The 18496-nt window shown below is 40.5% G+C and overlaps 1 protein-coding gene across 1 annotated transcript in view; it reads right to left on the bottom strand.

The window, feature by feature from the left end:
- Positions 1 to 16459, bottom strand: part of FBXL20 (F-box and leucine rich repeat protein 20) — a 115790-nt gene extending 99331 nt beyond the window's left edge. The window contains exon 1 of the mRNA XM_059996969.1: positions 16128 to 16459. Within this exon, the coding sequence (XP_059852952.1) occupies positions 16128 to 16169 (42 nt within the window). The 5' untranslated portion in view covers positions 16170 to 16459. The remainder of the gene's footprint in view (positions 1 to 16127) is intronic.
- Positions 16460 to 18496: the final 2037 nt, after the last annotated feature.

The following is an 18496-nucleotide window of genomic DNA, read 5'->3' as shown; positions in this document are numbered from 1 at the left end:
GCCGCTGAGCCTGCGCGTCCGGAGACTGTGCTCCGCAACGGGAGAGGCTACAACAGTGAGAGGCCCGCGTACTGCAAAAAAAAAATAAAATAAAATAAGGGTAGTTATAAGGTAGAGAGTTAAAATTATCTATAGGGATTTCCCTGGTGGCACAGTGATTAAGAATCCGCCTGCCAATGCAGGGGACAGGGGTTCAATCCCTGGTCCTGGAAGATCACATATGCTGTGGAGCAACTAAGCCCGTGCACCACAACTACTGAGTCTGAACTCTAGAGCCCGCGAGCCACAACTACTGAAGCCCGCATGCCTAGAGCCTGTGCTCCACAACAAGAGGAGCCACTGCAATGAAAAACCCACACACGGCAACGAACAGTAGCCTCTGCTCACCACAGCTAGAGAAAGCCAGTGTGCAGCAACAGAGACCCAACGCAGCCAAAATTAATTAATTAATTAGGGGACAAAAGAGAGACAAAATAGACAAAAAGTTAATAAAAACCTAGAGGATTTGAATACCACATATTACAAGTTTGATCTAAGAGATATGTGTAATGAATTGAGTCAAATAGTAACAATAAACTTACTGAATGTATATTGTATACCTTGCGGCCTTGTAAACACTTTATATATCATGTAACTCTTACAACGACCCTGGATAGAAAGATTCTATTTTGTCTCCATTTCCTAAATTAAAAAATTGAGGTGCAGAGATTAAATGTATTCCAAAGTCACACAGCTTTAAATAGCAATCTCAGCCAAAATATGAACTGATAAAAATTTAGCTTTGCCATAATTCGACAGTACTGCATGTCAGTAATTAGGGATTGGTAAGACTCTAATAAAATAATAAATCCTTAATGTTTTATTGGACAAACAGTATGATCCCTTTCAAAAGTGTCATCAGCCCTTTTGAAGTTTTCCAAGTTTAAACTGACTTTTTAAAATGTTGTAAGTCAGAAATATGAGGTCCCCTTTGTATTTAGGGTTCATCATTAGGCTTTTCCCTCTTCTACCTAAGAGTCTTCTTAAGGGTTCTGAGGCTTGCCTCCTGTGTTGATCCATCACAATTTCATATTTAGATATAAATAGAAAAACCATAATTTTAAGAAATGTTAAGAAAACGGGGTATTCTGGTCTCCAGTCTCTGACTGGTAAGTACTTCTCTTCTTCCTTCCTACAATGCACCCTTTAAAAAGGCAGTCTAATTTTAAAATTTTGTGTCTGTGATTTTTTTTTCCCCACATCAAACCCAAGCATTCAATAAACAAAATCTTACTTTGTTCCAACACAGAACACTTACAAAAACTGATGATGTACTTGGCCACAAAGAAACTTTCAAAAACCAGTTATCACGGGACTTCCCTGGTGGCGCAGTGGTTAAGAATCCACCTGCCTGCCTGCAGTGGTTAAGAATCCACCTGCCAACACAGGGGACACGGGTTCGAGCCCTGTTCCGGGAAGATCCCACATGCTGCAGAGCAACTAAGCCCGTGCGCTACAACTACTGAGCCTGCGCTCTAGAGCCTGCGAGCCACAACTACTGAGCCTGCGAGCCACAACTACTGAGCCTGCGTGCCACACCTACTGAAGCCCAAGCGCCTAGAGCCCATGCATCACAACAAAGAGTAGCCCCTGCTCGCTGCAACTAGAGAAAGCCCACGCACAGCAAGGAAGACCCAACGCAGCCAAATAAATAAATAAATAAAATTTAAAAAAAAAACACCTGTTATCATAAACCACTAATACACTTATATGTAACACAATAAAATTAGAAAAGAACAACAAAAAAGCCCCTTGAGATCAATATACCTGAAATTTTAAAATAGATAGGAAATAGCAGAGCTAAGATTTGAACCCAGTCAGTATGGTTCCATTGTTTTGCTCAAACCCTAAAGTCCTCCTAATTATTAGGCTCCAAGTCTGTGTTACCCAAAGTGTGGTACTCATTTAGGCATCACCTTTATATATCTTAGAAATGCAAGTTCATGGGCCCAGGTGATTTGCCAGTTTTCCAGTTTTCAATTTTTCCAGTTTTCAATTTCCAAGCAAATTGAAGTTTGAAAACCACCTCTCTGAACCAAGGCTCTTAATCCTGGTAAAAGCTCTGCTTTTGACTCCTTATAATGTGAGATAAGGAACACCTTATTCTTTAAGCCACTAAAAGGGTTTTCTACTATTTGCAGGTCGGAGCATGCTAACTGGATACAAAAATGAATACACAAAAATCAATACACCAACTTTATAGGTTCCTAATGACAGTAAATCCTATCATTTCTACCTTTAAAATATATCCAGGATCCAATTACTTCTTACACCTCCATCACAATCAACTTCATACAAGATACCACTATTACTTTTCTGAATTACTCCAAGAACCCTTAACACCAGTTATATATATACCACTTCTCTACAAAGCAAGAGTGATCCTTTCAAAGCCTGAATGTTCCTCTTCTGTTCAAAAATCCCTATGGCTTCCCTTGTCAGAATAAAATCCAGAGCGCAAAACGGCCAATAAGTCCATTTATGACCTGCCCTGCTCTCCCATGCTCCCCACTCCCGACCCCACCCCGACCCCCGACTTAAAACATTAAGACTAAAACAAGAAGATACTCAACTTCAGTAGTAATGAGGGAAATACAAAATACAATAAAACACAATTTTCCTTCTATCACTGAAAAACTTTAAAGTTGGGAAACATCACATGTTGGTAAAGATGTGGAGAAACAAGTTCACTCACACACTATGGGCCAAAACATAAATTAGGAAAGCAATTTGACAATATCTGATAAACTTAATAATCATATATTCCCTATGACCCAGAAAACCCTCTTCTTGGTATTTAACATAAAGGAACACTTGCACATATATAAGAACATTCATTGCATTTGTGTTTGTGATGCAAAGGAGAAAACCTAAAGGTTAATTAATAGCTAGCTATACAAACTAGAATATTCATATAATAGAATATTATGTAACTGTGAAAAGAAATATATCTAACAGACCTCTAAGACATATCGTAGTTAAAATTTCCGAATGCCAGATACAGTATGAGGCAACTTACATAAACACACACACAGAAAACTAAGGCTATGTAAAAGCACAGAAAAAGACTTGCAAGGACACTCATCAAATTTAAAATTGGTCCTTATCTCTCTTTTTTTTTGGTTTCCCCCTTTTTAAATTAATTAATTTTTTACTGAAGTATAGTTGATTTACAATGTTGTGTTAGCTACTGCTGTACAGCAATGTGTATATGTTATACATATACATACATTCTTTTTTTTTAATTCTTTTCCATTTTGGTTTATCATAGGATATTGAATATAGTTCTCTGTGCTACACAGTAGGATCTTGTTGTTTATCTGGCCCTTATCTCTTTAGGTGGAGAGGATCAGGATTATGAGCAGTATAAAAAGGAATTATCACACTCAAAATGTTTTAATTTTTAAATAAAAATGTATCCACATATTTCTTATATAAATTAAAACTTACTATAATTTTTTAAAAGAAGAAAAAAGCGAGTTTCTAAACTGTATGTCCAGCATAATTTTGCTTGATCATAAAATGTGAACATATCCATACATATTAAATAGATAAATAATTTTTAAAAGGATACATATTAAACAGTTAACAATTGTTCTTCTAGAGAACAGAGAGATGGAGGAATTGCTTTTCACTTGAAACTCACTTTAAGGTGCATAGTAAATTATAATTTAACTTCTCTTCCAAGAACAAATACTAAAGCAACAACTTAATTTAACCCCCATTACCAGTCCCAAATTAAATCATAGGCCTATAACTGTCTTATTTTTGCAAAATACAAGTAGGCAGAAGAAAGACACGTCCCTGAAACACATTAAACTGAGAGATCTGAGGCTACTTTAGGACGGCCAAAGCAGATGATGCTAAAACTGACTTTGTCTAAAATAATGGTACACTTCACGGAGACTGCATGCCATTTAATAAGCCATAGTCCAACCCAGCCACAGTAAATAAAAGCTACAAGAAAGTTTACTAGGCTAATTCTTGGTTAAGTTTTACTTAGATTTCAATTTGATCATTTCCTTTTTAGTACCACTGGCGTTAAGCAAAACAACTACTTACAAATAATATTTGGCTGGCTATGCACCTTCAACTTGAATGCGTATCCAGGCCTAATTCCACAAGAGAAAAACATTATTTCCAATTAAGATAATGTGGAGTGGCATGGACATATATACACTACCAAATGTAAAATAGATAGCTAGTGGGGAAGCAACCGCATAGCACAGGGAGACCAGCTCGGTGCTTTGTGACCACCTAGAGGGGTGGGATAGGGAGGGTGGGAGGGAGATGCCAAGAGGGAGGAGATATGGGGATATATGTACATGTATAGCTGATTCACTCTGCTATAAAGCAGAAACTAACACACCACTGCAAAGCATTTATATCCCAATAAAGATGTTAAAAAAATAAAAAGGATAATGTGGAGCATATATATTCTCCCCTGGTTCCCAGCCTAATGTTGAATTGAATCCTGTAGTTTTTCATTTTGTTAATTCATCTCTGAAACAATATCGTTACTGGAAATACCGACAAGACCCCAGTCACTTGACAACAGCCAGAACATGTAAAGTATAGAAAAATAAAACTGGATCCTAGGTAGGTATATAGTATAGACAAGACTAAAAAGGTAATGTAGTGAATTATCACACATTTCATATAAATATATATTTGATAGCTGTTAGAAGGGTCAGATAGATCTTGGCCATAACTCCAGAACAGCGTGAATTTTATGGATGGGATCATTTTTAATGCAAATTTCAGATTAAATAATTTAAACACTCTAGAAGATGATAATATTGCTTCTTGGTATTCTTTCTGATATTAAACTTTTTTTATTCTACTAAACCTACTTGATCTTTATCTAGACATGTCTGTTTATTCATAAAATACTATATCCTAAATGTTTACTATTTTTCACTCAACAGTGGTATACTGCTACCTTTCATCTTTAATAATATATTATGATAAATTGAGTAAAATGCTGCCCAGACTTTATACATCAAGCCTAAGAGCAAAACTTGCAAAGAAGCTGAACATGAAGCCTTATAAACTTATATTCAAGATTCTACAAATACTTATTATAAAACTTTTAGTATCTCACTCCTAGTTCTCATGAGGAAGAATTATAGTAAAGAAGGTAATCAAATCAGTTTTATTCAACATATGAATGATACACTAACAGCTTTTGCTACAAATGTAATTTATTACATAGGTATCTGAAAGGAATTTACAACTTAGCGTGATTTATCCAGAATATTTGTTCATGGCTGTTCAAGAGTTACTTAAGTTGGCTAGTAAGCCAAAGTACAGGTTCAATGCCCATGTTTTGCAGTCCCCACAAAATTAACTTTGCTCAATTCTTTCGCCACAAACTCAAGTGTTAATCAACCCTAACCAAACATCTTATAAATACTTGCTATAGATCAAAAGAATAACAATGGGTAAACTGTTCACAACAACCCATTCTCGGGGCTTCCCTGGTGGTGCAGTGGTTAAGAATCCGCCTGCCAATGCAGGGGACATGGGTTCGAGCCCTGGCCTGGGATGATCCCACATGCCACGAAGCAACTAAGCCAATGAGCCACAACCACTGAGCCTGCGCTCCAGGGCTCGCGAGCCACAACTACTGAGCCCATGTGCCACAACTACTGAAGCCTGTGCGCCTAGAGCCCGTGCTCCACAACAAGAAAAGCCACTGCAATGAGAAGCCCGCGCACTGCAATGAAGAGTAGTCCCTGCTCGTTGCAACCAGAGAAAGCCCGTGCACAGCAACAAAGACCCAACAAAGCCAAAAATAAAAATAAAAAATAATAATAATTATTATTATTTTTTTGCAGTATGCGGGCCTCTTACTGCTGTGGCCTCTCCCGTTGCGGAGCACAGGCTCCGGACTCGCAGGCTCAGCGCCCATGGCTCACGGGCCCAGCCACTCCACACCATGTGGGATCTTCCAGGACTGGGGCACGAACCCGTGTCCCCTGCATCGGCAGGCGGACTCTCAACCACTGCACCACCAGGAAAGCCCAAAAAAATTTTTTTAATAAAATTAAAAAAACAACCCATTCTCAGCTGATTCACTTCACTGTACAGCGGAAACTAACACAACATTGTAAAGCAATTATACTCCAATGAATGAAAGAAAGAAAGAAAGAAAAAAAAAAAAAGAAAGAAAGAAAGAAAAAAAGAAAGAAAGAAAGAAAAAGAAAGCAAGCAAGCAAAAAAAAATATTCTCAGTCAGCATGCCCTAGAGGCAAGTATAAGAAACTTCAAGTCAACTGGATTAAAGTTCCGGCTTTTATACTCAGCTATTTAATGTTGGTAAAATAACAGCCTTCCAGAGTATCTGCTTTCCTACCTATAAAATAGCAGAAAAATATCCCCTACCTAACATACAAGATTTTTTTTTAAGTTCAAATGAAATCATAAATGGGAACATGCTCTTTAATGTGTAAAACACTATATTAAGTGGTTATTTAAGGCAGTTCAAAATATCTGCCCTACTAAAGGAAGGTTAGCAGGATGCCCTCCATAAATGAGGGTCAGTATTATTCAGTCATTCATAAATTCCTTAACAAAATTTATTCTTTGCTTTAAAAACAAATGGAACAATATGTATATAACTACCTACTATATAATTAATTCCTGGAATTACTGGTGAAAGTGTTACTTTCCTGTTACTCTTCTTCTAACCCTGTTTAATTTCTGCTTACATCTCTGAGAAATGTCCAGCTTTAGAGAAGAGCAGTTACTCTGATTAGCTCTATCATTAGTAGTCCCACTGTTTTGTTTCCCTAAAGATGTACCAGTAAAACCAAAGAAATTACTAATGAAAACATACCTCTTTTCCCTTGGTTGTCCCTGGTACAGATAAGTATAAGTAATTCATACCTGTACTTTTTAAAATAAATTTTGGACTTCCCTGGTGGCACAGTGGTTGAGAGTCCACCTGCCAATGCAGGGGACACGGGTTCGAGCCCTGGTCTGGGAAGATCCCACATGCCGCGGAGCAACTAAGCTGGTGCGCCACAACTGCTAAGCCTGTGCTCTAGAGCCCGCAAGCCACAGCTGCTGAGCCCATGTGCCACAACTACTGACGCCCACGCACATAAAGCCCATGCTCTGCAACAAGAGAAGCCACTGCAAGGAGAAGCCCACATGTCACAACGAAGAGTAGCCCCCACTCGCCCCAACTAGTGAAAGCCTGCGTGCAGCAAACGAAGACCCAATGCAGCCAAAAATAAATAAATAAAAAATAAATTTATTAAAAAAATAAATTCTTACACCTGACAGTATAGTGCTAATATTTTTTAAAAGCAGCCTCAATGGATTTTTTCTTTTAAAAGCACTAAGTAAAATGTAATGCGTCTCATATAAGCAGTATGAGGATAACAGAAAGTATGAATGCTTTTCATGAAATTGGTTCTTATCACGCTCCCATATAGCTATCTCTGCATTTACCAGAACCCACTAAATTATTTTTCTCATGCAGTTTTCTTCTTAACTAGACAACAAACTCCCTGAGGAAAAGACAATGCTTTGGAGCAGCTTCGTACCTCTAACACCTATCAATATCTGACACATATTGGTGCTAAATAAAATCTGAACAGAACTGAACTATCAATACCATGCCCTGGTTTTCTTTTTCTTTTTAATTTATTTATTTTATTTATTTATTTTTAGCTGTGTTGGGTATTCGTTGCTGCGCGGGGGCTTTCTCTAGTTGTGGCAAGCGGGGGCCACTCTTCGTCGCGGTGCGCAGGCCTCTCACTATCGTGGCCTCTATTGCTGTGGAGCACGGGCTCCAGACGTGCAGGCTCAGTAATTGTGCCTCACGGGCCCAGCCACTCTGCGGCATGTGGGATCCTCCCAGACCAGGGCTCGAACCCGTGTCCCCTGCATTGGCAGGCAGATTCTCAACCACTGAGCCACCAGGGAAGCCCCAGGGCTACTCTTCATTGCGGTGCGCAGGATACTCATTGTGGTGGCTTCTCTTGTTGCGGAGCACAGACTCCAGGGGCGTGGGCTTCAGTGGCTGTGGCACGTGGGCTCAGTAGTAGCTGTGGCTCACGGGCTCTAGAGCACAGGCTCAGTAGTTGTGGCGCATGGGTTTAGTTGCTCTGCATCATGTGGGATCTTCCCAGACCAGGGCTCGAACCCATGTCCCCTGCACTGGCAGGAGGATTCTTAACCACTGCGCCACCAGGGAAGTCCCATCTTAATGTTTCCGTCCTCTCCTTACTCAAATTAATTTCAAAATTAGAACATTAAAGTACATAGATGATCTAGTTCAAAAAATAAGATGACAAAAAAATGGATAACGTATTCTAACAAAAAACTCTGGAAAACCTTGCAGCTAACATTTATAGTTAATATTAAATTGTTAATTTTCTCTTTTTTTTAACATCTTTATTGGAGTATAATTGCTTTACACTGTTACGTTAGTTTCTGCTTTATAACAAAGTGAATCAGCTATACGTATACATATATCCCCATATCCCCTCCCTCTTGTATCTCCCTCCCACCCTCCCCATCCCACCCCTCTAGGTGCTCTCAGGGAGCTGGTCTCCCTGTGCTATGCGGCTGCTTCCTATTAGCTATCTATTTTACATTTGGTAGTATATATATGTCAATGCCATTCTCTCACTTCGTCCTAGCTTACCCTTCCCCCTCCCTGTGTCCTCAAGTCCATTCTCTATGTCTGCATCTTTATTCCTGTCCTGCCCCTAGGTTCTTCAGAAATATATTTTTTTAACTGTTAATTTTCAAGAAACTGCAAATCCCTTCTCTTTTTTTTCCTTTCACCCCACCCACCTCAAAAAAGGAAAAAAGAAAACAAAGAACAAAACAAATCTGGCTCTTCGCTGGTAACTGCAATTCAGGACACGGGCAGTTGGCGATGACCTTTCCAGGGCCTAAGCTGTCAACCAAGGATGACAGAAAGAAAGCATAAAAGAAGAGGTACTCTACATTTAAAAACATGCCCTAATCTAGAAATTTACTGCTTTCTTTTGGCCTGTCCCTCCTGCCACATAAATACCTTCATACTGCATATAGTAAAAAAAAAAAAAAAGTACTTAGAATAGCTATACCTATGGCATATTCTTATTATTGTAAATTGTAGTAAAGCTGAGAATGCTTTTCCATTTTTTACTTTTGAATGATCATGAAGAGTTAGTATATGCACCCCTTGTTGTTCTAACCCATTCTGAAAGTACAACTCTTTTCATGTCAGCAAAGATCTCCCACTTTCTCAGTCCCCGAGATATCTATTTCTTCTTGGTGGGAAAAAAAAAACAAAGAAACCCTTGGCTACAAATTCTAAGATAGGGAATAAACCACAGTCTGACTCTGAATTCTTGAGTTTTGTCTGTGCATGTACCCATAATTATCCACTCTTGTTAAAATATAATTAATTTATAACTCTTTAAGTCATGTAGGAAATATTATATAAAAATAAAGTAGCAGAATAAATCAAAAATAAATAAATAAATGATCGTGAAATTATATCTGCCTGCATCCTTCAGTTAATCAGAAAGTTACACTCACCAACAAATATCACAATAGCTTTTACATTTGATTATATAAAACTGGGCAGGCATTCGATATATTGCCAACCTTCACCTCCTTGTTATTAGATATGATTTCTGTCTTAGCACCAAAGTAATGCATAAAATCAATTTACTATTTACTTTCAGTGTTCTATTTCCCTTTTTTTACTTTTTACTAGAAATTCCTGGGATCAAGGATAAAAATGACAGAAGACATTGCCAATATATGTTTCATAACTGACTAAACCCTTGTCTACCATGTTTTAATAGGTGACTTTTACCTCAGAGCAACTTAGAAGACAGCAAAATGGATTAAATTACTTACATTTCCACCTGATTACAACTGTCAGATATGAGGCTTATTAAAGCCAACAGAATATCATAAAATCAAACTGGAGGAAATATGATTCGGGAATAAATAGGTTACTTACCTATAGCTTTAAATCACATGCCTGCTAAATCGTTACTTGATATGTGCTGAAAATAACTAGCCAGCAAAGCCATTCTTTTAACAGAAATAGTCTTCAAAAGCTAATGCAAATCTGTTTTGGATTTATTACCTTTGAATACATACCTTTCTTTTTAAAGTTATATAATAAAGCAACATGAATCAAGCATAAATACTACTGCATAGTTCAATACCACCACCTACTGTAGTTGCTATTAAGTTAAAATCTTTTTATCAAATGGGTTCAAGTGCATTAAGACATAAAACTATAAAACCACAGGTGGATGCCTTCATTTTTCTGAGGCAATTTTTGGGTAGGGGTCTGATCTAAGAATTCACTAAGTCTGGGATATTAAATAGGAAAACAGTGTAAAGACAACTGCACAAGCAGCTAAATTTGGTCAGTTTAAGGGCATTCTTTCTTCTTCCTCCCTCCCTTGGATTTTCCTGGTGTAACGGAATATTTTATTTTGGACATCTAAAAATACCCTTGCAAGACCACAGTATTAGTTAGATTACTGAAATTTTTAATTTAGTTTCCAATCTGTCACCAGTTGGGAAACAGTAATCTAAGGGCTAGCAATAACAAAAGTACTCATTAATTTAGAAGAAATATGAGACCAAAATTTCAAAAGAGGCAACTCTGAGGATGAAAATTGAAGGATTTTTTAAAATTAAGATTAAAAAACAACACCAATACTAACAGCTAAAACTGACAAAAGGCCTAGAACATGAAGACATGACTTTAAAAGTGTGGATACTTCTAACAGAAATACTGCTTTAATGAATGAAAATCTTCAATGTAGAAACAGATTACATCGGGGCTTCCCTGGTGGCACAGTGCTTGAGAATCCGCCTGCCAATGCAGGGGACACGGGTTTGAGCCCTGGTCCGGGAAGATCCCACACGCCGCAGAGCAACTAAGCCCGTGTGCCACAACTGCTGAGCCTGTGCTCTAGAGCCCGTGAGCCACAACTACTGAGCCCACGTGCCACAACTACTGAAGCCCGTGCGCCTAGAGCCCATGCTCCGCAATGAGAAGCCACCGCAATGAGAAGCCCGTGCACCACAACGAAGAGTAGCCCCTGCCCGCCGCAACTAGGGAAAGCCCGCACGCAGCAGCGAAGACCCAACACAGCCAAAAATGAATAAATAAGATAAATAAATTTATTTTTTAAAAAAGAAATAGATCACATCTTATAACTAGGATTAAATATCAACAATACATCTTGTGAAGTTTTTGCCAAGTTAAAAAAATTTAATGACTTAATGGAAAGCATAATTTTCAATACATAACTGTTTATCTTATATATACTGTAGCAAGACACAAACATATGTTTATTTTAAATAATGAATGACTACAATATAAGTACATGATACAGTGTACTGTGCTTCAAAAGGACCCATGATTATACAATAAAGAAATATCAGTAACATTATTCAAAAAAGGACAGATTGTCTGAATGGGCCTAAAAAGCCCAGACTTTTAATTTGGATTTTCTATAGTAATGTTAGATAATTGCTTTCAAACCAATCTCTAAAGCATTAAAAACAAAATTCCTTAGTTTTACTAGTACTCTTTCCCATTGCAAGGCCTTTCAAATAGAGTGACACAAATGACTCTCACCCACTGGAAAATATAACATTTTCCACATGCACCAACTTGGAAAATATGGTTATTTACTATGCAGAATGTTCTTTAGGTTAGAAGATAAAACCTTAAGGGAGAAAAAGGGTCATTACTGCAGTCTTAACTGTACTGTGTGACTGAGCCTACAAACTTTAACAAAATACTGGAGTGGCTATTTCAGAAGAAAGGACCAAGGTCGGCTTTTATTCAAAAATTACAGATTCATAGGATCTGGAACAAAAGGAACCTTAATAATTGATTCTAACTCCCTTTTCTTACAGAAGAGGTAAATGACCAAACCAGAGAAGTGAAAAGAGATGACCAAAGCTACAGTTAGTTGGTGACAAAAATCAAGGTTATCTAATATCCAGTTCTCTTAACTCCCAAAGAAGTATTTTCTTTCTGCCACAGAACAGTTTATGATTTTTCTTATTTTGGACAAATTGAAGCAATAAAATGAAGCAGGTAAAGAAATATTACAACCTAATCATACAAACTGTAGTATTACAGATTTATCAGAGAGGCAGTGAGGTATAATGAAAAACAATAATGAACAGGGATTCAAAATACCCAAATTGGAACTCATCACTTCCTAGCTATGTGAGTCTTAACATCTCCGGGGACTGATTAAACTGTAAAATGGTATGTGAATGTCAGTGAATGTTACCACTATAACTTTTTTTTTTAAGTTATACTTTTTAATAAACCCAAATAAGAATTTTTTCCTCCAATAATACTACATTCTCATAATGGAGCTACTAAGAGTATGACAAGTGGAGAGTCCTAACTGAAAAAAATCTAAACTTGGATTCAAGGGCTAGCTTAGATATTTACACATGTCTGTCATTAATTTCACTATGTTAAGATAGCATTGGCTACAGCACTTAAAAAGAAGGATAGCTGTATTCTCTCGATAGCAAAAGCAAAATAAAATATACTGGATGAAGAACTTTAGGAAAGCTCTTTTCCACACATTTTATGGGCTTTTATACTATGTTATGCTAAAAACAGAGCAGAATGATAGAGTGGAGTAAAAAAAAAATTGCAGATTGGAATCCTGGCTCCCAAAAATACTAGCTGTGCAACTTGAATACTTCTTGGGCCCTAGCTTTCCTCAAAAGAGAATTGTGAGAATTAGAAGTAACCAAGGTAAGACATCTAGCTCAGTGCACCTGGCATACAGGACATATTTAATAATCATTATTAAATTTGAAAGGAAATTATCAAAATTTGCCACAAAACAAAGTGTACTGCAAGTAATATAAAAGTATTTGGGGCTTCCCTGGTGGCGCAGTGGTTGAGAGTCCACCTGCCGATGCAGGGGACACGGGTTCGTGCCCTGGTCCTGGAGGATCCCACATGCCGTGGAGCGGCTGGGCCTGTGAGCCATGGCTGCTGAGCCTGCGCGTCCGGAGCCTGTGCTCCGCAACGGAAGAGGCCACAACAGTGAGAGGCCCGCGTACCGAAGAAAAAAAAAAAAAAAGGATTTTAATGAATTTCAATTAGAAGACTGAGACAATTCAGTACGCATTACGTTAACTTATAAGGGTTATTATAGTACAGATTTAATGCCAAAGTGATACAGCAAAGAACAACAATAATTTTCACACCTCCATATCTTTTTTTAAACTCTTTTATCCAACAGTCATCTACTTGGCTATTCTACAGGATACTACATAGCTGCCTAACAGATACTCTTCTCCCTTGATTTTAACTTAAAATTTTTTTTTTCTACAACTCTACCACTGAGTGTGAGATTTAAAGTGTGTGGCCTTCACTTACAACATCCAAAAGCATAATACACAGAACATTCCCTAAAAAAGGTTTTAAAGAATTAAATAAAAAACAATAAGCTTTAGTTATCTTCTGCCCAGATAAAAAAATGTGGCCAAGAAAACAATCTTTCACTTTTTGTATTAACCATAACCAATTTGAAATTAGTTGTTATATATTTGCTATAGAAATTTCCCGCACTCACAAAAATTTTCAGAGCTATCTGCTTACAATCATAAAATTATCAGTCCTTTAAAAACCTGTGATTTTTGAGAATTAAAAAAATAATGTAAATATTTTAGATATGAAAAGGCTGCTTCATCTTATCTACATCTTTTATCCATTGAAAGTAAACATTTAAAATGTTTTCAACGAATTAGCAAGGTTTATTACTTCATGAGAGACCAAAGTTTATTGCTTTATTACCTGTAAATTAGGTCATTAAGGGGTAAATGACTTTAAGAAACATCAGACAATGAAACTCATTAACACATATCATTTCCAGTCCCTTCTCATTTTTATTTCAGCATGAACACTTCACTTCATAATAAGAGTAGCCTTTTGTTTACAAATAAACACTGCAGAAGAAGGAGTTTTCCCTCCCTTTTTATCTTAGACACGTTAAGAAAACTTTAGTTGTACCAATCAAGGTAAACAGACATGCTTGCAGGACTTCCCAGGCAGCACAGCAGTTAAGAACCCGCCTGCCAATTCAGGGGACATGGGTTCAAGCCCTGGTCCAGGAAAATCCCACATGCTGCGGGGCAACTAAGCCTGTGCGCCAGAACTAGCCGGTGTGCTGCAACTACTGAAGCCCACGTGCCTAGACCCCGTGCTCTGCAACAAGACAAGAAACCACAATGAGAAGCCTGCGCAGCACAATGAAGAGTAGCCCCCGCTCGCCACAACTAGAGAAAGCCCGCGCACAGCAACTAAGACCCAGCGCAGGCAAAAATAAAAATAAATTAAAAATAAATAAATTTATTTTAAAGACCCAGACATGCTCAAGAAAGCAATACATTCTCTTATTATTTTAGTACCACCAGTACAGATAAACTACAAATTAAAATATAAGATAATTACAAAAACAGGATATAGCAATGCATTTTTAAAGCACAAACTACAAAGAACTCTTTCCAACAATTACTCACACAACCTAAAAGTGAATAGCAAAATGATAAAGAGCTGACTGTAATGGCAAAAGGCCACCCTCCACTCAATTCTTCAGCATTTGGGTTTCCCTTTGAAGATTTCTGTTAAGTGCTAAATATCTATTCAGTAATTTTAATGGCAGTCTGGACTTTTACAGTAGTACTGAATAGGAAACCATCATAAATTAAGTTTACTGGGTCTCTCTACACTAGGGCAACATAAAATTCTATTAAACACCAAAACATATCTACTATAATAATTCCTTCCCATGATGAAGGTAAATAGGAAGACTCTAAGGAGACCAATTCCTTGATTTTTCTCCACTCCTGGCCTGCAACAGTAACACTGTAGCTCTGCAGTTAAACTCTCCCCAACACTCCCTGTCTTGATCTTTACGGGCAAATTAAAATATTTTTCCCATAAGCATAAAAAGAAATCAAGGAATAGACTAAACTGAAGACCTTGGGTAACAATTTCATCCTCTGCAACTAGTTGGCAAGCTTCCTGAAACTTCTGTCTCACCGTCTTACAATTTCATCCTTCAAATGGAAATGAAGAAAAACACCAAGTGAGATGTACACTGAGCTGTGAGTGATCCCAGGTCAGCCTGATTCTCTGCCAAAAAAGGCCAGGCAACATTTACTCTTCTTGCTGTAGTTTCTTTCTCTTTCTTATCCCCTCAAAACACCTTCCCGTATATTACTATACTACTGTAATTCACCTGTAGCTACGATACTTCACTTCCCAAAGGAACCACTTCCTGACACTGACTACTCTCTAAAGACGCTTTCGGATGTTTTATTTCCTCACCCATTCCTTAATTCCATTACTATAAACCTCTCTCGCCAGAGGTGGAGTTCTTAGAGACAAAGAGACTTGAATGGATTTTAAGTCTCTCAGACCTTCGTCCCAACCTCAAAGCCTGTACACGTCTAAGAGTTCCCAGAAACAATGAGCTACAAAAGTACAGACTAAACGGGAAAGAAGAGGAAGTATCAGAACAATACCCAAAGCAAACAGCACCGAAAACTCGTGGTCGTCTCTATCATCTCAGTCTACCACCCCCACTTCCCTAGTTTAACCAAGGTCTCTCAAACTCGGAGAAAAGCCCCCTAGCCCATAATTTCCCCCTCGCTTCACGAAGAAAGTGGCAGAAAGAAAAGAAGCTAGCTCCCTCCGGTCGATCGGAGCTGTGATGCTTTTTCTGCCGGGTGAAGGGAGGCAAGCCAAGGGTTGTGTAAAGAACGGAAAGCTGAGTGATACTGGGGGGAGGGGGAATTAGGGCGCCAGAGCTAATCCCCCGCCGGGGCCCCGCTGGTGGAAGAGGCAGGAGGCGACCGGTCGGGAGGAAGAGGGAAGCCGGGCTGCATTGGGCTTTCGGGTCGCGAAAAGGGGGAGAGAAGTCTGGCAGTCCTAGAGGCCGGGGGGTGACGGCGCCAGACAAGGGAGGAGGCTCAGTGCGGAGCGAATTTTTCGGGGCACGAGAGAGGGAATCGCCTTCCTCCTGCCACCCTAGCCCCCTCCAAGCGCACACCTCAAACCTGCTCTTGGTCACTCCGTTCACGTCCCTCCTCATGGGGCCGGCGGGTGCGGCCGGGGCCGGGCGCTGCGGCGTGCGGAGTGCAAAGACTGGGGGCCCCGGGCAGGCCCGTGAGTTCCGGCACCGAGAGGAGGCAGAGGAGCTGCGGGCAGGGGCCGTCGGCGGGGAGGAGAGACCTCTCGACTCCGGCAGGGCCTCCTCCACCTCCCGCGGTGTGGCGACGACTGCTCGTCGCTAGCTCTTCTCTCTCCTCAGCCTCAACTTCAACCCAAAACAAAAACACTCCCCACCTACCAGCAACGCCGCTCCTCATTGGGCAGAGCCGCCCGGGCCTCGGAACTGCGTGGGGAGGGGGAGGAGGAGCGCGCGGCGGCGGTGGTGGCGGCGGCGGCGGCGGCGGCGGCGGCGGCGCAGGACCACCCCTCCCCCACCCCCGGGTGCAGCCGGCGACCATCAGCCCGGGAGCAGCCGGAGCGCGGCGGCGGCGGCGGCGGCGGCGGCGGCGGCGGCGGCGGCGGCGGCGGCACGAGCCCGCTCTCGCCTCCAAGGCAGGAAAGCCCACCGCGAGAAGGAGAGGCAGGGAAGTGCCTATGTGTCTGTGTGTATTTATGTATGGGAGGGGCTGTGGGGCGGATGCGAGTGCGCGCGTGCTCGCCGACCGGTGAGAGAAGAGAAAGCAGGACAACTGCACACAGCACCCGAGCCCACTCTCCTCTCCTCCGCGGGCAAACAGCACGCACCAACTCACTAAGCACTTGAGCTGTCTGTCTTGTCCTCCCAGCCCCCTAAGTCTTGTCGCTTCCCCGATAGCCTGTGCTGGCGCACATGTCCTTCCCAGCCACCCAACTCCCTTCCCCTATCACTCACTGTCGCCTTGAACCCAAAGTGCAGCAGGCGGTCCCTACTCGGAGCCATTTTCCTCGTCTCTGGTTGTCTCTAGATTGGGGCAGTGCTGCTGCCGCCGCCGCCGCCGCCGTTGCTGCCGCCTCCCCCGCCCCCGTGAATTGCATTACCGGGTGTTGCAGGGAGGCTTGGGGGGCCGCTGCGGAGCGTGGATCTTCCTGTGCATGGATCAGGAGGACAGAGGGACAATTGTGCTGCCCTCTGCTCCGGGGACGTGCGGCAAGGCGCACCTCGTGCCTTGGGGTCAGGGGGTGCAGTGCAGGAGCTGGGCGACCATTCCTTTAGCCGGGGGAGGGGCGCGCTTTGGTGGAGGTGGGGGCGGGTGAGGCAGAAAGGCCTCGGCTTCACCCGCTCCTCCGCCGCCCGACCGCCGCAGGCACCCAATGGGCTCTAGTGCCTACCCGCCCTCCAATCAGGGCTCTGGTTGGTGAGAACCTGATCCTGACGCCACTTTGGCGGGAGAAACAAGCGTGTCTGAAGTAGCAGGCGGGGGCGCTTGCCCAGCCGTAACATTCATTATGACTCTTTCTATAGAAGCTAGATTGTGTCATATTTTAGCAACCTCAGCCCTCAAGGTCTCAAAACTTATGATCTAATTTCTATGAATTAACGAATAAGAGTTTACCCTTAGAGCGACAAACTACAGAATTGTATCCCAAAGATAAAATATTAGAAACTATCATAAATTCTAGCAGTCCTGGCCGGACCACTTCTAACTGTATTACAAAGTAGATGAGTTTGTCTTCTTACCTCTTTTCACTTGCACATTCAGTGACTGGCTTATTAGGAATGTCTGATTAAGAGATGGGCTTATTTAAGAGCAACTAGTGCTGGAGATCTTTTAAAATAGGCATATTTTTGCTGGAAGGCTTATGAACCAACTCTTCAAGAACTTTTTAAAATTTTTTTATCCTAGAAAGGGCTTCCTAAGCAAGGAACCCAGCTTCAGAAACTCATTCTCAGGCCCACAAAGCCAGGTCTAGATGTTACAGCCTCCTCCCGTCCCAGATACTTTTACTGTTATTGCTTCAGTTCAGCCAAATAAGAACAGCATTTTAGTTGCATCTCATCTAAGAGCAGTTTTCTCCCAGCAAGCACTGCTGATGAATTTAGTGACGAAGGCCTGCAAAAGTTAGTAAAACTGGCTTGAGCAGATAAATCAGATGAAAACTTTCACGGGTCTGTTTCCCTAATTTCAATTATACTTTCCAGTTAATTTCAAGTAATACTCAGCAAAGACTTTTACTTTGTTAGTTAAAATTTTTTGACTGGACTTTTAAAAAGCTGAATAAACAAAAATTATTCAAAGGTTAAAAATTTATTACACATAGGCATGTTGCTTTTTATCAAAGAAATTTATTCGCATGTAAATAAACACGTTTTTGTAATGTTTGGGGGGAAAAATCCCACAGATTTTTATCTACTTTCAAAAAAATGAAAAACCCCCAAGTATTTACAGA

Source organism: Delphinus delphis, chromosome 19 (assembly GCF_949987515.2).
Source record: "Delphinus delphis chromosome 19, mDelDel1.2, whole genome shotgun sequence".
Classification (NCBI taxonomy): Eukaryota; Metazoa; Chordata; class Mammalia; order Artiodactyla; family Delphinidae; genus Delphinus; species Delphinus delphis.
This window is presented reverse-complemented; position numbering and strand designations above follow the sequence as displayed.